Here is a 25,870-nt window from a genome sequence, read left to right on the forward strand (position 1 = left end):
ACTTTGAGAGCAAAATACCTTACTTGTGGTCTAAAGAGTAGTCAGATCAACAAACAACTAAAAAAGCTTTCTCAAAATATCCAAATATCGTAGCTCCATCCAGCAATGATATAACCTCATCAAGCTGTGAAAAAATTAACTCTCCAGACTGAAAACACACTACTCTGGTCAATTTCACCTTTGACTCCTAAAAGCTTTCTGGTGTTGCAAAACAAGATTATTTTTAAAAGCATGAATACCGCAGTCAAACACACTAACCCTAGCCTTTTAACCCTTAAATTGCCAAATATGTATAATCCAATGTTTCTAAAACCCTGCATCCGTCACAAAAGACAAGAACAGGTGGGTGGCTTTCAGTGCTACCCCCATCCAGGGGCTGGTTTAGCACAGTGCGCTAAATAGCTGGCTTGTAAAGCAGACGAAGGCCAGCGGCGCGGCTTCAATTCACGTACCAGCCTCCCCAAACAGGCACCGGAATGTGGCGACTAGGGGCTTTTCACAGTAACTTAATTTGAAGCCTACCTGTGACGATAAGCAATTTTCATTTTTTTCATTTCACCTTCTTAATTCTAGGTCCCTCAAACAGGTACAGAGTGCCTGACTATGAGAGACCCCTCCAAGAGGTTGCTGGTAAACCATCCGGTCCCCACTTATTCCCTGAACTATCAACTTGCGATGGGCTCAAGGGCAGTGTCAATGGCTCATTTTTCTTCCTAGCATCCTACCGCTGCCGGCCGAGAATCCAGTGTCAGCCCCTTCCACTCTCTCACTCAAGCAGGGGAGGCTTTGCCACTGTTGGGAGACTAATATGGGGCTAATGCCTCTCCCATGATTAAGAAGGCCGGGCCTTCATCTTTGCCACAACATTAAATCCAGCTGTGTATCACTCAATGTCAGGGAGGTGGTTTGCTCTTCCCTTGTAGGGTGGCATTATCACTGTGCTAGCGCGACAGGATAAAAACAGATAAAACAACTCAAAACAGAACATCCACAAAGCATTATGGTCAATAACAACACTGCACAACCACCAAAATGTATCGCCTCATTGCTTAGCACATCCCTCACTTCTTGATCACAATTAAACCAGGAGACAAATTTTGGTTCATTGCTGAATGGAGAAGGGCATCTGCTGTACCAGGCATACGTAAAATTAACTCCAAGCTGCTACACTGGGAAAGCTACATGCTAAACGTCAAAAGCAGAAGGGTATGAAAAGTGCTAATTGATGACATGATTAATATCTAGTACATCAAAGCAAAACCCTGCAGTTCTATCATATACGAGCAATAGGCGTGATTGATAAATAAGAAGGCAGCACTTTGAACATCACCACCTGTAACCGTGTTGTAATTGAAAATACAGAAAAATGTGTCATTTGAAACATGGAAGTCTGGCAATATCTGGTCTGAGAGAAACATGAGAGGATACAGGGAAAGATCCCACAAAAGGTAAATAAGCAGCTGCAAAGAGCAGGATTATAAAATGCAGATTCTTTCTCACAAGCAGGCTTAGCAAACACACAGGATTCATGTAATAAGCTAAAATAATGGCTCACACCTTCATTGAATGTAACTATCTTAGGAAGTATCTGGAAAAGCATGGATGAGAGTTTCAATTGAATTAAGTGATGAATGTTTAAAACAGGCAGGTCTTTCAAGTCATAACCAAGTAAAATTTTAGCATACAGTTAAAAGCAAAGGTTTCACACCTTCACTGAAATTAACTCTCTTAGTAAACAGCTGGAAAGGATGGATGATGCTCAGTCGAATTTGGTGTCAATTCTAAGTGTAAAATTCTACTAACATCAAGTCAATTAAAAGAAAATTGGAGACAACCTGTCTACAAGAAACATAATTTAAAGTCAAAATCAAAGGCAAAGTTATGAGCTGGGGACAATTGGAAAATTAAACAATTCGAAATCACAGAAATTAAAAGTAACACCTCTTGAAACCAAAGTATTTTTTGAACATCACAAAGGACAATGTAATCTGATCTGAGAGGTGAGGTTATGCCCAAAATGAATACTTAGTTGTATTAGAATGTTTACATCAAAGATACTTTTAAAAAATCAAAGTGAAATAAGTTAATTTACAATAAGGCTCTAAAAACTTAATAATTGGTAGAAAGAGAATATAAACCCAGGGAGCAGAAGCAGACCAGCACCAGCAACAGGACGGGAGGGGAGGAGGACTCAGAGAGAGGAGAAGCAAATACAGCTCAGTCATGGGAAAGTCATACAAGACAAGCAGCCGAGTTTAAACAGCTATACATCCAAGGAAGACTAGAATTTAAACAGGAGTCAGAGTTAGCTGAGAGATAGCTAGCAGTTAGCTCTTATAGCTCAATACATGGGATCGACAAGACACAGCAACAGAGCTAACCAGCGAATACATCTCAAGAAAACTAGACTTTAAAGAAGATTGATTGTCAAGGTGGGCCTGAAGGTCCCTACAACCAACCAGCAGGATCCAGAAGCAAGATCTTTTTACCTTTCTGTCAAGAAAGTGTTTGCAACTTTTAAAAGAAAAAATATAATAATAAAATAACTTACTTAACCTGAAAAAGTGGTTATTCCTAAAGTCTACATTACTTACTTAGCAATGCAGGACCCAGGACATCGATGCTACTAAGTGGTAAGTAGATAAAATCTTTGGTGAAGGTATGGGTTATACCGGGGGATAACTTGAAAATATAGTTTGACCTGAATAGCACCCACCGAAGCCTGCATTCCCGGAGTCAGGGAGTGTGAATCCCTGTTCACCATTTAGAATGTCGGCCCTTTTTGGTATAGGTGGAATTCTAAGAATAATGGTGAGTTTTCAAAAACAGACATTAGGCTGATGCACTTGCTTGTATCTTTAGCTTAAAAAGTGCCAGTCACCAATAAATAACATAATTCACTCCACGTTATATTACAAAGCAATTAAGTTCACTGGTCACAGTAACCGTCAGGATAACGCATTCATTATGGCACAAAAGGAAGTTGTAGTACTGAAGACCTGTGAAATGAAATGAAATTTGCTTATTGTCACAAGTAGGCTTCAAATGAAGTTACTGTGAAAAGCCCCTAGTCACCACATTCTGGCGCCTGTTCGGGGAGGTTGGTACGGGAATTGAACCGTGCTGCTGGCCTGCCTTGGTCTGCTTTCAAAGCCAGCAATTTAGCTGTGTGCTAAACCAGCCCCTAGTGCATCAGACCAAGTTGCTTTTCTGGTCAAGCTACCTGAAGTAGAGTCTAATTTAGCTAGGACCAAGATTGCTTTTATGATAAAGGTTAAGATTGGGGCTATTTGCTGATGATCCCACAATGTTCAGATCCATTCACAGCAGCTATTGGAGTTCATCACTGCCTGGAAGCTGAGCTGGTTAACAATACCTACATAATGGCTACAACAGGACAGAAGATAGGAACCTAGCACAAGTGGCTCATCGCCAAATCCCTCAAAGCCTCGCCACATTTACACGGATCAAATCAGGCACATGATGGAATATTCATCTGTAATATTCAAGTAGCTGATCATCCAGGCCACAGGAGTTTGCTTGATCAATGCCATTATCGTCCCTGGTGCATACTGTTCATACTTTCTAAGATTATAAAACTCTATACACATTTACTGCATTTCCCGTATCAATATATTGTTATCTCCTTAAAGAATTCGATTACAATTTTCCAAACATGAGATTTGGAGGGCTGAGCATTCTCAATTAACACATGCTTTCAAGATGAGCATTTTTTCCTGCATTATAGACTATATCCACAACTGATGTCAGGCTCACTCATCTTTTGTCATCTCCCTAATTCCATCATCAATTTTAGCACAAGGGTTAAACATTGGCAATCAATTGACACCATTTCTACATCTGATTAAAACCCACTGAATGACAGCTAGAGTTTTCTCTCAGCAAACTCACCACACTGAAGTCCAGGTTGGTTTCCACCCATTCTCTGGCTTCTCTAAACTCTTCCTGAAGACCCATGATGTACAGCGTGTCCAAAGAATCTACAATTGTAGCTCCCAGAAGTCCGCCTGTAGTAAGACAATAATGGGGTTTCATCAACCACTAACACTTTAATAATTGTTATAGCATAATCTTTCATCTCTATATTAGTTTTACTTTGTCATTAAATCAAAACCAAATAACAGGAATAAAAAACAATAATAATAATCTTTATTATTGTCACAAGTAGGCTTACATTCACACTGCAATGAAGGTACTGTGAAAAGCCCCCAGTCGCCACACTCTGGCACCTATTCGGATACACAGAGGGAGAATTCAGAATGTCCAATTCACCTAACAAGTACGTATTTCGGGACTTGTGGGAGGAAACTGGAGCACCTGGAAGAAACCCACGTAGGCACGGGGAGAATATGCAGACCGCACAGACAGTGACTCAAGCCTGAAATCAAACCTGGGACCGTGTCGCCCAATAAATAATTCTTCGGAAAGATCACAAAATATACAATGCAGCAGTAAATTGAACTTTGACACTCAGGGCAATAGGAAAGCAACTGTAGAAAAGGACTTTCTTAGAGGCAAAGGCGTCCAGTGCACCTTATATGAAAAAAGACATCAGCATAGGGCCAAATGACCAAAGAATTGAAGGTCTCGAAACAAGATTGAGAACAAAGACAAACATAAAGTATCCAAAATCTTAAAGCTTAAAGGTATTTTGAAATAAAACTACTCTGTGCTGTATGATGCTATGAAGGCAAAATTCCTTTTCAAGCTCTTTAAAGGCAACCGGTGACTTAATTGTAACTTTCACATTAGGACAATGTTGCAAGCCGTGAAGCAGCTTGTGGAGAGAGAAAGAAAGTTATGTTTCAGCTGGATAGCCTATCATCAGAAATGAACAAAGTCTTAAACAAGTATAGTAGTAACGAAAGAGGAAAGAACAAAAATAAAGGTCTATGATACAGCAGAAGGCAGGAGAGTCCAAATGAGAAAGATGACATGCATGGCAAAAGGCTGTGATAATAGAAGGAAAGAAACAAAAGATGAGCTAAAATAGGTAGAATTGGCAATAACAGGATCATTACCAATAGCTGCTGTCTGAAGAAAATAGGAGCAGTAGTTATGACCTGAGAATTGTCAGAGTCCACTGTAAAGTGCCTAATCTAAAGAGGTGGTGCTATTTCTTGAGTTTCCAATTCCAGAAAAACCCAATCCACCCCAGTCTTCACGTTCAATGGAGCATCCTGTGTCATTACCCAACATACCACCCCCTCCCCTTTCAGCATGCCATAGAAACTGTTCTCTCCTCAACACCCTGCTCCATTTGTCAATCATCTCCAATCAATCCAAAAGCAGCCTCATGGTGGCACAGGGTTGGCACTGCTGCTTCACGGCACCAGAGACCTGGGTCCGATTCCTACCTTGGGTGACTGTGGGTTTCCTCTGGGTGCTCCGGTTTCCTCCCACAGTCCAAGGGTGTGCAGGTTAGGTGGACTGGCTATGCTAAATTGCCCCTAGGTAGGGTTACAGGGATATGGTGGGGGTCTAGGCTTAGGTAGGGCGCTCTTTGAGAGGGCCGGTACAGGCTTGATGGGTCAAATGGCCTCCTTCAGCACTGATGGGATTCTATGAATCCCTTTCCATGGCAACCTCCAAAGCAAGCGCAGAAGATACAAACTAGTGCCTTTTTACCTCCTCCCTTGCCACCATTCGGGGCTCCAAATACCCTTTCCAGGTGAAAATGCTATTTATTTGTATTTCTTTCACTTTAGTATACTGCATCCCCACTCAATCTCCTCTACACCAGGGAGACAAAACAGAGATTGGGTAATTGCATTAGAGCACACCTGCAATCGGTCTGCAAGGGCAATTCTGAGCTTCTGGTCACATCATTTTAATTCTGCACCACACACCCACTTGAACAATTTCTGTGCCTATAACATTTCTTTTGAAGCTAATGGAAGCTCAAACTTTGTATTAGGTACAGCCTTCTGGGCTCAACATTTAAGTTCAACAGTTCCAAATCAGAACCATCATTTTTTTTTCCCCCAGACAAGAGCTGCTGATAGCGAATCAGCTATGGGCATTTACATCTCTGCCAGACCCAGCCCTTTACTAACCCTCTTTTTCCCTTTTGTTATTTTCTCCCCACTTTCCTCGTTTCAGTACTTAAAATTTGTTACATCATTAACTTTTTTCACTTTTGGTGAAAGGTCATCAACCCGAATTGTCTCTCCACAGATGCAGACCTTATTGCAGCATTTTTCTGTTTTACTTCAGATTTCCTGCATATGCATTCTTCTGCCACAATACCGTACCAGTTTATTCAGGCTAAATGCTTTCTGATGGCTCAAATTTCTCTATTACCCCATAATTTTTTACCTGTCAGCATATTGCAGCTGGTATCATTCAATTCAGTAAACAGGAAAACAGAAACCTCAAGGCACAAGTAAACCATTAACCTTATTTCCCTATGATTAGAGCTCAGGGTGCACTTATTCCCCATGTTCAAAGCACAGTAAATAGAATCCCAAACACAAATTATGCCATGTGTCCGCCCTCTTCACAGTGCTTCTAGATTCCTATAACTTTCCTCAGAAGTGGGTGGAATCAGTCATTCAAATGAAGCTTTCAGAGACATTCTTGGTCCCCTCATGTTTCTGTACCTTCAGCAAGCAAGGTCCTTTTTCAAGTTGTCCCAGAAGCAATAAACCCAATTCCCTTCAACCTTCTGTGAAAGTCCATCCTCTTTACCCTTAACAGCGGGCACATGCCAAGGTTACTTTCGGACTCCTTTTTACAGCAGTCAAAAAATTCCAATAATTGTAGCTGACTCTTCTCTCCCAATCCAAGCACTAGGATCTGCTCGAGGGTGGCTCTGTGCTTGGGAGTGTTTGGCCAATAATGTGACTTTAATCTACAAATAGAATCAGCTTCACAACAGGTTAGGCACAGCAGCATTTCGGGTGTGCTGTGTCATTTAGAACACAGACCTAGGGGAAATTGGGCCAGCAGTTAAATGTGATGTTTCTCTTCAAGACATTCGTCCAATCAGGTCTCAAGTGATATCCAAACTACTTTGCCACACAACATTCCTGTAAAATATTCCAATAACCAGTAAAGTCATGCAAGATGCTGAGGGATGTGGAGAAGCAGAGAGATACAAGTTTAAATACCTAGCACAGCACCTCATAATCCCTCAGCCCTCAATTTTTGTGGAGTCTTGCCAGCATCCTGATGACGTGGTTCACAGGCCCCAAGAGTCATGTATCGTAGTCTGGATTAGGAAACCTTTTAAAAGGCAAATTTAAATACTCTTACCCGTGTCGTCAATGGCACCTGCAAACCTAGTATAAGGTCATCTGTCTCTGTTTATACAGTTCCCAGATGGCCTCATTAGGAACAGCTGGCTGAGCTCCAAGACTCAGAAATAAGTTAGTTATGCAGGGTTCTGTTTTGGCAGTTGTAAATGGAGTGTTTGCTTTGCTTGACTGATAGCTTTATGAGGATATAATAAGTTATTTCTTCATGTGCTTTTTTTATAATAATCTTTATTGTCACAAGTAGGTTGACATTAAGACTGCAATGAAGTTACTGTGAAATGCCCCTTAGCATCACATTCAAGACACCTGTTCGGGTGCACAGGGAAAATTCAGAATGCCCAAATTGCCTAACAGCACGTCTTTTGGAACTTGTGGGAGGAAACCAGAGCACCCGGACGAAACCCACACAGACACAGGGAAAACGTGCAGACGTTGCACAGACAGTGACCCAAGCCGGGAATCGAATCTGGGATCCTGGAGCTTGAAACAACAGTGACCCCACTGTGCTACTACTTTGTCAATGTCTGTCTGTTTATTTGGACAAGATTCAGTGGTGTTAAGCAAGTGAAAGCTTGTATTGCAACTATGAACGGTTCTGTCTGATTGATACTTTTACAGTGTAACAAGAGTAGTGGGTCTTTTCAAAGCAGATTTCGGAATGGGTATTTTTTTTCCCCCAATCAGGAATTCAAACTTGCCATTGTTACTATGGCTTATTGATTCTGCACAGAATGCATACTGTGTTAGCGAGCATAGAGGTAGAAGAGAGTATGGAAGGGCCATGATTGGTATGATGGGGACATGAGGAGAGTGGGGGAGGGCAGTGAGAAGGTACAAGGAACAATGGCTAGAGGGCCTAACAGTTTTTAAAATAACTGGGACAACGTTGCAGAGACTGGCCTTCTAATCAGCCTGCCTGGGCATTGGCCCACCTCAATGACCACCTTGCTTCTGAAGTTGGTTCCGTATTCAATCCTGCTCCTCCCCCTCTGCTGCATTGACAGGGCCCTTTATTTCAGTGTGGGTTGAATTAAAATCCGTGAGCCAGACTCTTCGATAGAAAAAAAAATAGCCCAAGGTATCTAAATCAGAATGTATAAAGCAGGAAATATATAAATTAGATTTAATTAAGTGCAGGAAGCAAGAAAAAAGAAAAATAAGTCAAAACAATCTCCAGAAGTTGCTGTCAGATTTCCTCCATTATAGCAAGCGTAGATAGCATCACCATTATTCTCATCACAAACTCTGTTCTGTACAAAAGGTAAAAATAAAATATATCCTATATTTATTTGAGGATACACTTGCAAACTTGATTTTTCAGGGCCAGAGACATTTTTCAAGAATAATCACGACTCATCACACAATTTAAAAACTCACTACCAAATGTACCAGCCCGAATTTTTGCAATCATTTTTAGTGTCGAACAAGAGGGAAAATACTGAAATAAGCAAAATACTGCATATGCTGGAATCAGAGACAGGATGCTGGAAACACTCAGCACGTCTGCCAGCAGCTATTTGGAGAGTAACAGAGCTATTTATCTCCGAATAGATGCTGGCAAACCTGCTGTGTTTTCCAGAATCCTCGGTTCCAGAATTCTCCATTCTTGTTGTAGTGGGAAAATACATCATTGTGGTTATTTTAGTGCAGAGTCCATTGGGAAGAACTGTAATAGTGCATCAGAGCACAGCATCTCTGACAGAAACTTCTGGACTTCCTCAATTGGCTGTGCATATCTATTGCAGCAGTTGCTGTGAGATTTCCTCTATTATAACTGAGAAAGCTGACAGCCTCTATTATTATTTACATCACAAATTCCAAGCGCAGTGTTCTTAGGTCCAAGATTTCAGCATTCTTGACTAAAGTATTTGCCCAGTTATTAGATAGCAAAAATGATTCCGTATATTTCCTATGTTAAGTTGATTATGGCTTCACACTCTAGCACTCTCAAAATTACTAGGGTGGTGGGGGAGGTGTGTGGCGTGGAGCAGAATAGGTGACTGTATCCCACATATGGTGTTTCATCTGTAGAACCATAAAGCACACAAGGCCATTGGCCCATCATGCCAATACTGGTTCTTTGTAAGAGCTATCCATTTCAGCCCACGATCCTCCTCTCCCAATAGCCCTTTAATATTTGGCACTTGGTTATATCTCCAAATACCATCCAAAAGTTAATATTGGCCGTTTTCACTTTTTATCAGGCCATGTGTTCTACATTGTAACATGTTAAAACTGTACTGTCTTTGGGGCAGCATGGTGGCCCAGTGGTTAGCACTGCTGCCTCACAGCACCGAGGTCCTAGGTTTGAGCCCAGTTCTGGGTCACTGTCCGTGTGGAGTTTGCACATTCTTCCTGTGTTTGCGTGGGTCTCACCCCCACAACCCAAAGATGTGCAGGATAGGTGGATTGGCCACGCTAAATTGTCTCTTAATTGGAAAAAATGAATTGGGTACTTTTTTTTTAAACTATACCATCTTCATTTCGCTTGTCTTTGTTAATTACCATAAACCTGTTATAAGGACAACAATTTCATAGAATCCTACAGTGCAGCACCTGCGGACACTCGTTGCCCCCGGTGAATTTGGAGCCATCTTGGCAGAATCCCTGTAGGACCATTTTGTCTGTGGGCTATGGGACCGAGAGACTCAATGCAAATTATTTATTTTATTTAAAACAGTCAATTTTATTGAGGTATTTTTGGCATTGTAAACAGTAACAATATACATTAGAGTGCAGATACCAATTACAAAAAACATAGTGCAAATAACAGTACCACTCTCGCAGATAGACCCGCATATTCTCTCCCCCCCCCCCAATTGATGATTAGTTCCCCGCGAAGAAGTTGATGAATGGTTGCCAACTCCGGGCGAACCCCGATAGTGATGCTCGTAAGGCGAACTTGATTTTTTTCCAAGCAGAGAAAGCTCACCATGTCCGACAGCCATACTTCGGTCTTTGGAGGCTTGTGTCCCTCCAGGCCAACAGTATTTGTCACCGGGCTATCAGGGAAGCAAAGGCCACAACGTCGGCCTCTATCCCCTCCTGAACTCCCGGGTCCTCCGACACCCCAAAAATCGCCACCTCTGGACTCATCGCCACCCTTGTTTTCAGTACCCGGGATATGACGTCCGCAAATCCCTGCCAGTATCCCCTGAGTTTTGGACACGCCCAGAACATGTGGACATGGTTCGCTGGTCCTCTCCCACATCTAGCACACTTGTCCTCCAGCCCAAAGAATTTGCTCATCCAGGCCACCGTCATGTGGGCCAGGTGAACCACCTTGAACTGAATCAGGCCGAGCCTGGCGCATGTTGTGGTTGCATTTACCCTCCTCAGAGCGTCTGCCCATACGCCTCCCTCCAACTCCCCACCAACCTCCTCCTCCCACTTGAATTTCAGTTCCTCGGTCCCCGTGTCCTCCGCTCCCATAAGCTCCTTAGAAATATTTGAGACTCTCCCCTCTCCTACCTCAACCCTGGAAATTACCCTATCCTGGATTCCCCCTTGGTGGAAGGCGTGGAAATCCCGCACCTGCAAGTACCAAAAGTCATTCCCCCTCGCCAGCCCGAACTTCTCCTCCAGCGCCCTCATGTTCGCGAAGCTCCCTTCCAGGAACAAGTCGCCCATCCTTCCCTCCCCCGCCCTCCGCCACGCTCGAAACCCGCCATCCATCTTCCCCGGGAGAAATCGGTGGTTGTCACATATTGGGGACCAGACCGACGCTCCCACTTCCCCCGCATGCTTCCTCCATTGGCCCCAAATCCGCAAAGCCGCCACCACTATAGGGCTGGTGGAGTACCTGGCCGGCGGGAGCGGCAGGGGAGCCGTGATCAGGGCTGCCAAGCTGGTGCCCCTGCACGAAGTAGCCTCCACCCTCTCCCAAACCGACCCTGTACCCACCATCCATTTCCTTATCATGGCTATGTTAGCCGCCCAGCAGTAGTTGCTGAGGTTCGGCAACGCCAGTCCCCCCCCGCTACGGTTCCGTTCCAGCATCCCCCTCTTTACCCGCGGGTTCTATGGCCAACGCAAACAGCAGTGGAGAGAGGGGGCACCCCGGTCTTGTCCCGCGGTGTAGTCTAAAATACTCAGATGTCGTTCTGTTCGTCCTTACACTAGCCTCCGGGGCCTAATATAGCAGTTTAACCCAGTCCACAAAGCCCTCTCCAAACCCAAACCGTCCCAGCACCTCCCATAAATAGTCTCACTCCACCCGGTCAAAAGCCTTTTCGGCATCCATTGCCACCACTACCTCCACCTCTCTGCCCTCTGGGGCATCATAATCACATTGAGTAGCCTTCTTAGATTGGCTACCAGCTGCCTGCCCTTAACAAACCCCGTTTGGTCCTCCACAATCACGTCCGGTACGCAGCCTTCAATTCTGGATGCCAGGATCTTGGCCAGCAGTTTTAGCATTTACATTGATCAGGGAGATTGGCCTTTTGGACCCACAGACCTCCGGATCCTTATCCCGTTTTAATATCAGCGAGATGGTGGCTTGCGACATCGCCGGGGGTAGCACCCCATTGTCCCTTGCCTCGTTAAACACCCTAATCAGCACCGGCCCCAGTATACCCGCAAACATTTTGTAGGACTCCACTGGATACCCGTCCGGCCCTGGGGCTTTACCCGACTGCATGACCTTCAGGCCCCCTTTTACTTATTCAGCTCTAATCGGGGCCCCCAGCCCCTCTACCATCCCCCTGCCCACCTTTGGGAAGATCAGCCCATCTAAGAAGCGCCTCATCGGGGGTTCTGAGGTATACAACTTACTGTAAAAGTCCCTGAATACCCTGTTCAGTTCTACCGGGTCTCCCACCCGGTTCCCTGCCCCGTCCACTACCGTCCCTACCTCCCTGGCCGCTTCCTTCTTCCCAAGTTGCTGTGCAAGCATTCTGCTGGCTTTCTCCCCATACTCATACACCGCGCCCCTAACCTTTTTGAGTTGCTCTACGGCCTTCCCAGTGAATAGCGCTCCCAGCTCCGCCTGCAGTCTCCGTCGTTCCCCAAGTAGCTCTGCCCTCGGGGAGCCCGCATATTCCCTATCTGTCAGTGTCATCTCCTGCACCAGTCTGTCCATCTCTGCCCTATCCGTTCTGTCCCTGTGGGCTCGGATTGAGATCAGTTCCCCTCTCACCACCGCCTTCAGCGCCTCCCAGAGCACCGCTGCTGAGACTTCCCCTGTATCGTTGACCTGCAGGTAGTCCTGCATGCATTTCCCCACTCTCTCACACACCCTCTCCTCTGCGAACAATCCCACCTCTAACCTCCATTGTGGGGGCTGGTAACTTTCTTTGCAGACCAGGTCGACCCAATGTGGAGCATGGTCCGAAATAGTGATCGCCGAGTATTCTGTATCCCTCACCCCCTCCAAATAGTCCCTACTCATAATAAAGAAGTAAACACGAGAATAAAGACCATAAGACAATAAGACATAGGAGTGGAAGTAAGGCCATTCGGCCCATCGAGTCCACTCCACCATTCAATCATGGTTGATTTCAACTCCATTTACCCGCTCTCTCCCCATAGCCCTTATTTCCTCGAGAAATCAACCTTGAGCCCTGGAGTGAAAAACAATAGCACTCTAGATCTGAATCCATACAGAGTTGTATGGACTTAAGGAGCAGAAGGGAGCGAAAGCAGGCGAAGAAGGGGCTGAACAAAGGTGGTGTGGAAGCTCAAGTGGGAGGAAAGATGGCCGATGAACGGACCACGGAATGGACCTTGTGAACATGTGAATAGAACGAGAACTCCTTCCCCGTCGGCCGGCAGATTCTCCAGGGATCCACCCCCCCCCCTCATTTGTTCCATAAACCCTCAGTTCTCTTGCCATTGCCGGGACCCTGCCTGTTCTGGAGCACGACCGGTCCAGGTCGGGGTCGAGGACTGTATTAAAGTCCCCACCCATAATCAACTTGTGCGAATCCAAGTCGGGGATTTTCACCAGCAGCCTTTTGATGAAATCTACATCATCCCAGTTTGGAGCGTAAACATTCACTAGGACCGCCCATCTCTCCACTCCACCCCCCCCCCCCCCTCCACCCCCCCCCCCTCCACCCCCCCCCCCCCCCTCCACCCCCCCCCCCCACCCCCCCCCCTCCACCCCCCCCCCCCCTCCACCCCCCCTCCACCCCCCCCCCCCCCTCCACCCCCCCCCCCTCCACCCCCCCCCCCCCCCCTCCACCCCCCCCCCCCTCCACCCCCCCCCTCCCCTCCCCTCCACCCCTCCCCTCCCCTCCACCCCCCCCTCCCCCCCTCCCCTCCACCCCCCCCTCCCCCCCCCTCTCCACCCCCCCTCCACCACCCCCCCCTCCCCCCCCCCCCTCCACCCCTCCACCACCCCCCCTCCCCCCCCCCTCCACCCCTCCCCCTCCCCCCCTCCCCCTCCCCTCCCCCCCACCGGCTTCTGCCACATGTCTGCCACATATGCCGTGGCATCCACTCCCTCGGTCCCCTCCGGGAGCCCAATGATTCTCAGATTCTGCCGGCGAGACCTGTTTTCCAGGTCCTCCAGCTTGTCCATCAACCTTGCTTGCTGCTCCTTCAACTTACTAATTTCCACGTCCACTACCATTTGGAAATCCGCCTGCACTTCCACTGGCTTCTCCAGTGCCTGGACCTTTTTATCCTGAGCATCCAGCCTCTGGTCCAGTCGCTCCACTGCTTTCTGGAGCAGTTCCAAATTATCCCGCTTCAGTGCTGCAGAGCTCTCTTGCAAGTTGTCCAGTGCTGCCTGTACCGTCCATTCCGTGGTCCGTTCATCAGCCATCTTTCCTCCCACTTGAGCTTCCACACCACCTTTGTTCAGCCCCTTCTTCGCCTGCTTTCGCTCCTTTCTGCTCCTTAAGTCCATACAACTCTGTATGGATTCAGATCTAGAGTGCTATTGTTTTTCACTCCAGGGCTCAAAAGTTCAAAAAAGGCAGGGAAAAGGGTCTTAAAGTCAGACTGGAGCGAGAGCCACCAAATGTGCGACTTACTCCCTCATAGCCGCCACTGGAAGTCATCCTCAACGCAAATTATTGATGGAGACTCCACTGACCCTCCAGAGAGCAGTGAGCATCATATTCTTCAGGGAGAGTGCCGAGCACGGCCTCAGGAACTCCAGGGCCTAGTGGTTCTCACTATCAGCCGTCGACAGGACCGCCGGCCATCCGCAACCGGAAGTGATCAGCCGGGGTTTTCGCAAGCAGGAACCCACCACAGGTTCCGTGGATGTCGCCATGACTCACCCTGGAGTGACTGCAGAGTTTCCCCCAATCCAACGTTCCAGGATGGCAGCCCCCAAAATCAAGTGGGACGTCGCAACGAGGAGCGAGGCTACCTCGGTTATCAGGTGCACATGCCATTCCTCGGCAACAGACCAGTCGCCTTGCTCGAGAAGGTAGAAGCGGAGCACACTCGTTTGGAGTCCTTGGGTATTATCAGGTCCGTCCGTTTCGCTGACTGGGGAGCGCCAATTATACCGGTAATGAAGCCAGATGCCACGGTTTGCTTGTGCGGCGACTATAAAACTTAGTGAATTCGGCTTCCCGGCTTGACCGATATCCAATGCCCTGCATAGAAAATCTCGACGCGAAGCCTGCAGGCAGATTCTCGTTCACAAAATTAGATACGAGCCATGCCTACCTACAGTTGGAGCTGGACCCTGCCTCCCAGCCATATGTAACTATTAATACGCACCGGGGCCTGTATGAATATACATGGTTGCCTTTTAGAGTATCCACTGCCTGCGTGTCATGGAAGGCATCTTGAGAGGTTTACCACATGTCGCTGTTTACTTAGACAACGTTTTGATTACAGGGACGGAGGAGCAGGAACATTTGGAAAATTTGGAGGCTGTCCTTAGACGCATCTCAGAGGCTGGAGTCAGTTTATGTCGTACAAAGTGCGTCTTTCAGGCGAAGGTAGTGGTCTACCTGGGTTATCAGGTGGACCACGAAGGTTTGCACCCCGTCGCAGAGAAGGTGCGCGCAATTCAACAGGCCTCCGCCCCGACTGATGCTTCGCATCTTTGTTCTTTTCTCAGCCTTTTAAACAATTCCGGGAAGATCCTCCTCAATCTGGCAACTATGCTGGCCCCGTTGCACCTTCTGTTGAAGAAGAATCACACACGGGTTTGGGGTCAGCCGCAAGAAACCGCTTTCCAGCGGGTGAAACAGCAATTGTCGTCGTCTGGCTTACTAACCCACTATGATCCTGAAAAGCCTTTGCTAATCACGTGTGATGCATCCCCATATGGTATTGGGGCCGTTCTGTCCCAAAAGATAGAGAAAAGAGCCGAGCTGCTGATAGCTTTCGCCTCCCGCACATTTACTGCACCGGAAAAGAAGTACACACAGATCGAGAAGGAGGGCCTGGCGGTGGTCTTTGCAGTGAAACGCTTCCATCAGTTTGTTTATGGCCACCACTTCACTATCATGACTGATCATAAGCCTCTGCTTGGACTTTTCCAAGAGGATAAGCCAATTCCGTCCATTGCGTCTGCACGGATCCAGCGCTGGGCTTTGTTGCTCGCTGCCTACGAGCATTTTCCAGAGCAAAAAACTGGGATCCAGATAGCGAATGTCGACCGGCCCCATGTTGACCCCCACGACTGGTGAGGTGGTTGCAACCCTAAATTTTATGGACGCCTTACCCGTCATGGCATCGCAGATCCACGAGTGGACTCAGATGGATCCAGTCCTGTCAAAAGTTTGGCATAGTCCTGTATGGCGGGCAGCATGGACAGCTCCCAGGCGAGTTGCGGGCATTTTACTCCAAGCTGTCAGAATTTAGCATGGAAGACGGTATCCTCTTGTGGGGGACGCATGTGGTCTTCCCGGAAAAAGGACAGGAGCTGATGCTAAAGGACTTGCACAATGGGCATCCGGGTGTGATCAAAATGAAAATGTTGGCCCAGAATTATGTCTGGTGGCCAGACCTCGATGCAGACATTGAGAAGGTGGCCTAAAACTGCTCCATTTGTCAGGAGCATCAGGAGCTTCCACCGGCCGAGCCCTGACATCACTGGGAATGGCCAGGGCGGCCTTGGGCGCGCTTGCATGCAGATTTCGCTGGCCCTTTTCAAGGATCCATGTTCCTATTATTAATCGTTGCCCAATCTAATGGGCTAGAGGTGCAAAGAAGGTGCATGACGTCCTGCGCAAGGATCGAGAAAATGCCATTGTCTTTCAGTACGCATGGTCTCCCCGAGGTGCTCGTCACAGGCACCGGCACTCCTTTCACAAGTGAGGATTTAGCGAGATTCCAGAAGATGAACAGCATATGCCATATCCGCACCGCTCCATACCACCCGGCTTCCAATGGGTTGGCGGAGCGCACAGTGTAGACATTCAAATGGGGCCTAAAGAAACAGTCTTCCTGGTCTGTGAACACTAGACTGGTTCGTTTCTTTGTTTTGGTATAGGACCACTCCAAATGCGGTGACTGGGGTAAGTCCCGCGGAATTCCTAATGGGCCAGAGACTTCGCAACCGCCTTAGCGTGGCTTTCCCGGGCCACTGGCACAAAAGTATGCGGCACTCAAGAACAGGAGAGGCATGGCCTTTCTCGGCATCGGCCAATTCGACAGTTTGTGCCTGGTGATCGGTGTTATCTTTCGATGATCTCTTATCAGGTGCAAGCTCAAGGTCGTCTCCAGCGCAAGCATGTAGAGAACATTCGGTCCAGAAGGCCGTCTCTTCCAAATATTCCCCGCCCAGGCACAGTGGAGATTCATCCTCATGATCTTCCTCTGGTGCCACACTCAAAGCATGCGCAGGTCATCGCAGAACCTGGGGACGCCGAGGCGACAGAGGCTTTGGACTCTGACATGGAGACACAGAACACCTCCGATTTTGGGGGGGGGGGGGGAGACAGGGAGAGAGAGAGAGAGACACAGAGAGAGAGACAGATAGACAGAGAGGTTATAACCTGCCTGATTACTGCTGCCTGGGGACTAATGGCAATCCCACAATCCTTAGTGAGTATGAGTATGAGCTTCCCCAATGAGGGGGGCGTGGAGAAATCATTAGCAGGTCCCTGCATAAATAGAGCTGGCCAGTGTGGACCAGCTAGAGAGGAGTGAGTAGTGGTGGAGTACTGCTGCTGTTGTATATATGGAATTGTAAAAGAAGTTATTTCTTTCGATTCAGCAAACTCGTGTTGGATTCTTTGTGGCCCTCACAAAACCACCCCACTGATTTGGAACTCGACACTGGGGAAGCGGTTTCGGTGATCAGCCAGAATGCTCAACCCCAGTATTTCCACCCAGTTCCTTACACACTGTGCCTCAAGGTCGACCAAGAGCTGGACCGGTTAGGGCATTTGGGCATCATCCGCTCCATCCACTTTGCGGATTGGGCCAGACAAGTGGTCCCAGTATTGAAGACCAATGGATCCGTACGAGCATGAGCCAGTTATACAATATACATTAATGATCTGGAAGAAGGTACTGAAGGCACTGTTGCTAAGTTTCAGATGATACAAAGATCCGTAGAGGGACAGGTAGTATTGATGAAGCAAGGGGGCTGCAGAAGGACTTGGCCAAGCTAGGAGAGTGGGCAATGAAATGGCAAATGAAATACAATGTGGAAAAGTGTGAGGTTGTGCACTTTGGAAGGAGGAATCTAGGCATAGGCTATTTTCTAAATGGGGAATTGCTTAGGAATGCTTCGGAAAGCAGAAGCACAAAGGGACTTGGGAGTCCTTGTTCACGATTCTCTTGAAGTTAATGTGCAGGTTCAGTCGGCAGTTAAGAAAGCACATGTAATGTTAGCATTCATGTCAAAAGGGCTAGAATACAAGACCAGGAATGTACGTCTGAGGCTGTATAAGGCTCTGGTCAGACCCCATTTGGAGTATTGAGAGTTTTGGGCCCCATATCTAAGAAAGGACGTGCTGGCCTTGGAAAGGGTCCAGAGGAGGTTCACAAAAATGATCCCTGGATTGAAGAACTTGTCGTATGAGGAACGTTTGAGGACTCTGGGTCTGTACTCGTTGGAGTTCAGAAGGATGACAGGGGATCTTATTGAAACGTACAAGATACTGCGAGGCCTGGATAGAGTGGACGTGGAGAGGATGTTTCCACTTGCAGGAAAAACTAGAACCAAGGGACACCATCTCAGATTAAAGGGACGATCCTTTAAAACAGAGATGAGGAGGAATTTTTTTCAGCCAGAGGGTGGTGAATCTGTGGAACTCTTTGCCGCAGAAGGATGTGGAGGCCAATTCACCACGAGTCTTTACGACAGAGATAGATAGGTTCTTGATTAATAAGGGGATCAGGGGTGATGGGGAAAAGGCAGGAGAATGGGGATGAGAAAATATCAGCGATGATTGAATGGCGGAGCAGACTCAATGGGCCAAGTGGCCTAATTCTGCTACTATGTCTTATGGTCTAATTGCTTATATGGCAATTTTTACAAAAATAAATTTAGGAGTACCCATTAAGTTTTTTCAATTAAGGGGCAATTTAGCGTGACCAATCCACCTACCCTGCACATCTTTGGATTGTGGGGACGAAACCCACGCAAACACGGGGAGAATGTGCAAACTCCACACGGACAGTGACCCAAAGTCGGGATCGAACCTGGGACCTCGGCGCCATGAGGCAGCACTGCTAACCACTGCGCCGCCGTGCAGCCGCTTATAAGGCAATTAACTAGCCAGTGCTGGATCATCTCCAGGATTCAGGACACTGGGGTGGGGTGGTTAAATTCTTCCACCCTCCAAACATCCTACAGAGTGCTGGCAGTAGCTTTCCATTGCCAGAAAATGCTGGAGGATTTTGAGGGCATTGTATGCACTGTACGGGTAACAGTTTAACAAATTTTCTAAAATGGCAGAATAGCGACGGCAACTTAGTACTGCTTTAAGAAGTTTCTCAATTGAGGCTTCTGGTTGCGGCATGTAGGTGGAGGTTGCATGTTTGGTGGCTCCTGTCAGTAGTCTTTTTTTAGTCCCTTTACACCGAGTTTTGGGAAAATTCTTCTGGGGGAAGCTGTGTGAAGGTCTGGGGAATATAGGGAATGTCAAAAACCAGAAAAAAAGAATAGAGGGAAAAGGAGCAAGCAAAAGCCCACCGTGAAGCGTGGGTGAGGAGTGTAGTGGGAGTAAAGATGGCGGAAGAGAGCCCATCAGGTGGGGCCACAGCCATCACAACGGAAAATACGGCTGGGGAATTGGAGCAGCTGTTCTGAAAGGCATCAGACAGAGATGATGCCCTCGCTTAAGGGGTGGGTGAGAGAGACACTCGCCCCGATGAGAGGGGAGTTGGGGCAGACTTGGATTGTGATGCAGGAGCAAGGAGAGAAATTGAAGGGGGTGGAGGAGGCATTTTCTTGGCACAGTGACCAGTTCACCTCAACAGGGGAGGGGGAGGATTCCTCCCAGTACAAATTCTGCCAAAACTGAGAACGATTGAACTGCCGAGAGCTGCGATCGTCTGTTTTCACAATTTTCAAGTGAAGGAGAAGGTGCAGAGGTGGGCAAAGCAGAAATAGGAGGTGGAGTAGGATGGAAACGGTATAACTATATACCAGTACTTGACAACGGAGTTGGCAAGGAGACAGGAAGCCTTTGGTTGAGCTAAAGCAGCGCTGTATAAATGCAATGTGTGATTTGGTGTGCTATACCCAGCAAAGCTGAGGATTAGCCCAACGGCAGGGACTACTACTTCGAGAAGTGGTGGAACCCCAAGACCGCAAGAAATTTCAGAGTCGTGAATACAACCCAGTCCATCACACAAACCTACCTCTCATCCATTGACCCCATCTACACCTCCCACTGCCTGGGGAAAGGGGGCAGCATAATCAAAGATTCCTCCCACCCGGCTTACTCACTCTTCCAACTTCTTCCATTGGGCGGGAGATACAGAAATCTGAGAACACGCATGAACAGACTCAAAAACAGCTTCTTCTCCACTGTTACCAGACTCCTAAACGACCCTCTTATGGACTGATCTCATTAACACTACATCCCTATTTGCTTCACCCGATGCCAGTGTTTATGTAGTTACATTGTGTACCTTATTAGGTATTTTCTTTTATTTCCTTTTTTTCCCCCCAAGTACTTAATGATCTGTTGAGCTGCTCGCAGAAAAATACTTTTCACTGTACCTTGGTACGCCCGACAATAAATAATATCCAATATCCAATGTGTTCGTGAAGGGAGAAGGCCTAGGATGGGACGGAATTTGGACTCTCATGATTTTTGACTGGGTTTTTCCCTTTATGTTATGTTGTTCTTTCCCGTTATGGACACTATGGTTAACTGTTTTATGTAATAGATGTTGGGGCTGGGGTGGTTTGGGCCTAGAATGTTTGGAAGAGGTGATATGCGAGGGCTATGGAGCTGCTGTGTTTTTTTTGTGTGGGGAAGGGGCCTCTGCGCTAGCGAATGTAATGTTGGCTAGTGAACAGGAGCAAGTTGGATGGAGGGGCCGCAGTCATTGGAACCTATATGGGCAGGTGTCGATGGGCCCGAGAGACGTGAGTGGCGGGGGGGATGGGATGATATTTGGTGTGGTGTTTCCCTCAGCTGACCCGCCTGACCCCTCGCCTGAACTACAAGCATCTCATTCTTTGCCATATTCAATTTATACCCCGAAAACTGGCCAAATTCCCCCAAAATCACCAAGACTTCGCCCATCCCCACCCCTGGATCCGATACGTATAAGAGCAGGTCGTCAGTGTACAGTGAGACTATGTTTCCCCCCTCCCCCCCCTCCCGAACCAGCCCCTTGAAGCTCTCAAGAGCAATTGCCAGCGGCTCTATAGCTAACGCGAATAACAGTGGGGAGAGGGGGCACCCCTGTCTTGTCCCCCGGTGCAGTCTAAAATAGTCCGAGGTCGTCCCAACACTAGCTTCCGGGGCCTGGTACAACAGCCTGATCCAGTCAATAAAGCCCTGACCAAACCCAAATCGTTCCAGCACCTCCCATAAATAGTCCCACTCCACCCGGTCGAATGCCTTTTCCGCATCCATTGCCACAACTACCTCAACCTCCCTATTCTCCGGGGGCAACATGATCACATTGAGCAGCCTTCTTATATTGGCCACCAACTGCATGCCCTTGACAAACCCGGTTTGTTCCTCCATAATAACATCCAGCACACAGTCTTCAATCCTGGAGGCCAAATGTTTGACCAGCAACTTAGCATCCACATTAAGCAGGGAGATCGGCCTGTATGACCCGCATAACTCCGGGTTCTTGTCCCGCCTCAATATCAACGAAATAGTGCCCTGTGACATCGTCAGGAGCAGCACCACTCTGTCTCTTGTCTCATTGAAAACATTGACCAGCACCGGCCCCAATATCCCCGAGAACGTTTTATAGAACTCCACCGGGTACCGATCCGGACCCGGGACTTTACCTGACTGCTTTGCTTTCAAGCCCTCAAATATTTCTTAGGCCCTAATCGGGGCCCCCAGACCATCCACCAGCTCCCTACCCACTCTTGGGAAGGTCAGTCCATCCAAAAAGCGTCTCATCCTCTCTGGCCCCATGGGGGGTTCCGAGCTATAGAGTCTACTGAATGCCCTGTTTAGCCCTGCCGACTCCCCTACCAAGTTCCCATCCTCATCAACCACCTTCCCTATTTCCCCGGCCACCTCCTTCTTCCTAAGCTGCTGTGTAAGATTTCTGCTGGTCGTCTCCCCATGTTCGTAAAACGCACCCCTCGTCTTTCTAAGCTGCTCCACTGCCTTACCGGTGGACAACACCCCAAACTCGGCCTGCAGCCGCCGATGTTCCCCTAAGAGCTCCACCCCTGGGGTTACCACATACCTCCTGTTTATCTGCAAGATTTCCTTTACCATTCGGTATGTTTCTGCCCTATCTGTCCTGTCCCTATGAGCCCGGATCGTGATCAGCACCCCTCTTACCACTACCTTCAGCGCCTCCCAGACACTGCTGCCGAGACTTCCCCCGTGTCATTAACCTGCAGGTAATTCTGCATACATTTCCTCAGCCTCTCGTACACTGCCTCGTCCGCCAACAACCCCACCTCTAACCATTGCCGGCGCTGGAAGGTCTCCTCACTAACTTGCAGTTCCACCCAGTGTGGGGCATGATCCGAAATAGTGATGGCCGAATACCGTGTCCACCAACCCGCCAGTAAATCCCTGCTCAAATAAACCATGTGGTGAACATGCGACTAAAAAAGAAAACTCCTTCCCAGTCGGCTGCCTAAACCTCCATGGGTCGACCCCCCTCCCCCCCCAAATCTGCTCCATGAACCCCATCAGTTCCTTCGCCATTGCTGGCACCCTACCCGTTTCTGAACGAGACCGGTCCCGGCCGGGATCAATGATTGCATTAAAATCCCCTCCCATAACCAACTTGTTCGAGTCCAGGTCAGGTATCTTCCCCAGCAATCATGCCAATTTGACGCGTACACATTAACCAAGTCTACCATCCTCCCCTCCAGCTTACCACTAACCATGACATAACGGACCCCCCGTCCAAGACTATACTGCCCACCTTAAAGTGCATCCGCTTGTTGATCAAAATCGCAACCCCTCTGGTCTTGGGTGTCCAGCACCGAATGAAAGACCTGACTGACCCAACCCTTCCTTCGCCTGACTTGATCTGCCACTTCCAGGTGTGTCTCCTGCAACATTACCATGTCCGCCTTCAGAGCCCTCAGATGCGCGAACACACGTGCCCTCTTGACCAGACCATTCAACCCTCTAACATTCCAAGTGAGCAGCCTAGTTGGGGGGCACCGTGCACCCCCCTCCGCCAATTATCCACCCCCTTTCCTGGGCCCACCACTAGCCCATGCGCCGTGCCTCCATCGGCCCGCCTCCTGGCAGCTCCCAAACTCCTCTCTGTCCTGAAACCCAAGTCTCTCCCTCGCCAGCAGAGTAACTCTTCTCCCCCCCCATCGAAACCACTTCCCTCATCAAACCAACCCCAAACAATCGCCCGGATAAAATAAGAGACCACCCAAAAAAAACCACACAGAAAGCCCCCACAATAGTGTAATTCAAATTAATACAAAGTAAAAAGCCCCACCAGCCACCCCCACCAAAACCGAATAAGTTTTACTTCCCCTTTCTTCAACAGAACTCAAATATAGAAGAGAAAAAACAAGAGAAACGTATAAACATCGCTCAAAAAGTTGCAACTTTAAACAAAAGGTTCTCAGTTCAACACCAGCCCTTTCTTCTTGGCGAAGTCCATCGCATCTTCGGGTGACTCAAAATAATGGTGCTGGTCCTCGTGCGCAACCCAAAGACGTGCTGGGTACAACAGTCCAAATTTCACCTGCTTCTTGAACAGGATCGCCTTAACTTGGTTGAAGCCTGCCCTCCTTCTGGCCACCTCCACGCTCAGGTCCTGGTAAGCAGGCAAAACGCTGTTGTCCCATTTGCAGCTCCGCGTACGCTTGGCCCACTGGAGAACACACTCCTTGTCCACGAACCTGACCACCATCACACTTGGGGAGTCCCCGGCGGCGGCTTCCTCGCCAGCGCTCTGTACGCCCTGTCCACCTCCAACGGTCGGGGAAAAGCCCCTTCCCCCAGAAGCTTCTGAAACAGATTCGCCACAAACGCCCCAGTATCAGCCCCCTCCGGGAGACCGACAATTCTTATGTTCTGCCGGCGAGACCTATTCTCCAGGTCCTCTACCTTCTCCAGCACCCTTTCATCCTGATCCTTCAGCATCTCTCCACCTCCACCACCATTTGCTGCTCCTCCTGGTCTGCCAGCGCTTTCTCCAGCTTCTGAATCGTCCAATCCTGGGCATCCAGCCTGCGCTCCAGCTGATCGATCGATTCCTTTATCGGATCTAGACAGTCCCGTTTTTGCCTAGCGAAGCCCTCTTGAATGACCTGCATCAACTCCTCCGTCGATGGTTGGGCCATCAGCAGGGGTCCAGACATAATTGCCTTCTACCACAACCTCCACCCAGCCCTTGCTTGTCTTCTTATTTCTCTCTTTTCAAGCCCTTGGGGTTCTTCATTCCATACATCAATGTGTGGAACCAGTGCCTGATTGACTTCGCCTTCAAAGCCAGCGCCCAAAAACGCAAAAAAGTCGGGGGAAAAAGGTCCAAAAGTCCGGCCAGAGCGGGAGCCACAAAATCTGCGACTTACTCCCTCATAGCCGCCACTGGAAGTCTAGATTGGGGAGAGTTACTCAAACGGATGACAGTGGATAGCCATGGGAAACATTCAAGGAACGCATGGGGGAACTGCAACAACTGTTTATCCCTATCTGGCACGAAAGCAAAATGGGTAAACCGGCTAATCCATGGCCTACAAAAGGAAAGGAGATAGTATCCAATCCAAGGAAGAAGCATACAGATTGGCCAAGAAAAATTATAGGTCTTGGGATTGGGAGCATTTTACAATTCGGCCAAAAAAGAACCAGGGGATTGATTAAAAAGGGGAAACTAAGTTTGCAGGGAACATAAAGACTGACACTAAGAGCTTCTAGAAGTGCGTGAAGAGAAAGAGATTGGTGAATACGAATGTAGGTCCCCTGGACGGAAACAGGGGAATGTATAATAGGAGACAAAAGAAACGGCTGAGCAACTGAGTACATACTTTTGTTCTGTCTTCACATCAGATACCAGAAATGTTGGAGAATGCAAGATTTAGTGAGAGGGAAGAATTGAGGGAGATCAATATTAGTAGAGAAATGGGGATGGCGAAATTAATGAGATTGAAGGCTGCTAAATCTCCAGGGTCTGATAATCTACATCCCAGAGTACTTGAGGAAGTGGCTCTAGAAATAGTGGATGCATTAGTGGTCAGTTGGGTGAGTGGGAAAATCAATGGCAGATGCAGGATAATTTGGATAAATGGAAGGTTATTCACTTTGGAAGCAAAAACAAGGCGGCAGATTACTACCTGAATGGCTGTAAATGGAGAACGGGGAGTGTGCAGTGGGACCTGGGTGTCTTTGTGTACCAGCCGCTGAAGGTATGCATGCAGATGCAGCAGGTGGTAAAGAAGGCAAATGGTATGTTGGCTTTCATTGCGAGAGGCTGCGAGTATAGGAGCAGGGATGTGTTGTTGAGCCAATCTCCCGATTAAGCCATGGTTTCCGGTTGGGGAAAATGTACGTACTGCTTTCTTTGGCACGCTGTCGTGCTAGCGTGATGAAGTCTGTGACGGTGGCGGCATACTCGTTTAGGTTGATCGGTGAGTTCTTAAATACGGGCCAGTCCACTGTCTCCAAGCAGTCATATAGGAGCTCTTCTGTTTCCTCGAACCAGCACTGCATGACCTTCTCAGCCGGATTGTCCCGCTTAAGTTTCTGCTTGTATGCCATGAGAAGGAGAACCGTCTTATGGTCTGATTTTCCAAAGTGCGGTCAGGGGATGGAACGGTAGGTGCCTTTGATTTTTGTGTAGCAGTGGTTGAGTGTTTTTGCCCCTGGTGAGACAGGAAATGTGTTGGTGAAATTTTGGCAGTACACTCTTGAGGTTGGCCTTGTTGAAATCCCCAGCCATGATGAATAAGGCCTCTGGTAGTTCTGCTTTGTTGTGGTTTATAAAACTGTGTACAGTTCGTCCGGCTCCTTCTCCACTTCTGCCTGGGGTGGGATGTAGACCACTGTGATAATGGCTGAAGTGAACTCACATCGAAG

General features: G+C 48.0%; 1 protein-coding gene across 2 annotated transcripts in view; it reads right to left on the reverse strand.

Annotated features, from left to right (window-relative positions):
* The window catches only part of LOC119966199 (mannosyl-oligosaccharide 1,2-alpha-mannosidase IA-like), a 345,095-nt gene that overhangs the window by 108,219 nt on the left and 211,006 nt on the right, over positions 1–25,870 (reverse strand). For both annotated transcript variants that reach the window (XM_038797530.1, XM_038797540.1), the window contains exon 3: positions 3,913–4,028. In XM_038797530.1, coding sequence (XP_038653458.1) covers positions 3,913–4,028 — 116 coding nt within the window. The remainder of the gene's footprint in view (positions 1–3,912; positions 4,029–25,870) is intronic.

The sequence above is a fragment of the Scyliorhinus canicula genome, chromosome 1 (assembly GCF_902713615.1).
Source record: "Scyliorhinus canicula chromosome 1, sScyCan1.1, whole genome shotgun sequence".
Lineage (NCBI taxonomy): Eukaryota > Metazoa > Chordata > Chondrichthyes > Carcharhiniformes > Scyliorhinidae > Scyliorhinus > Scyliorhinus canicula.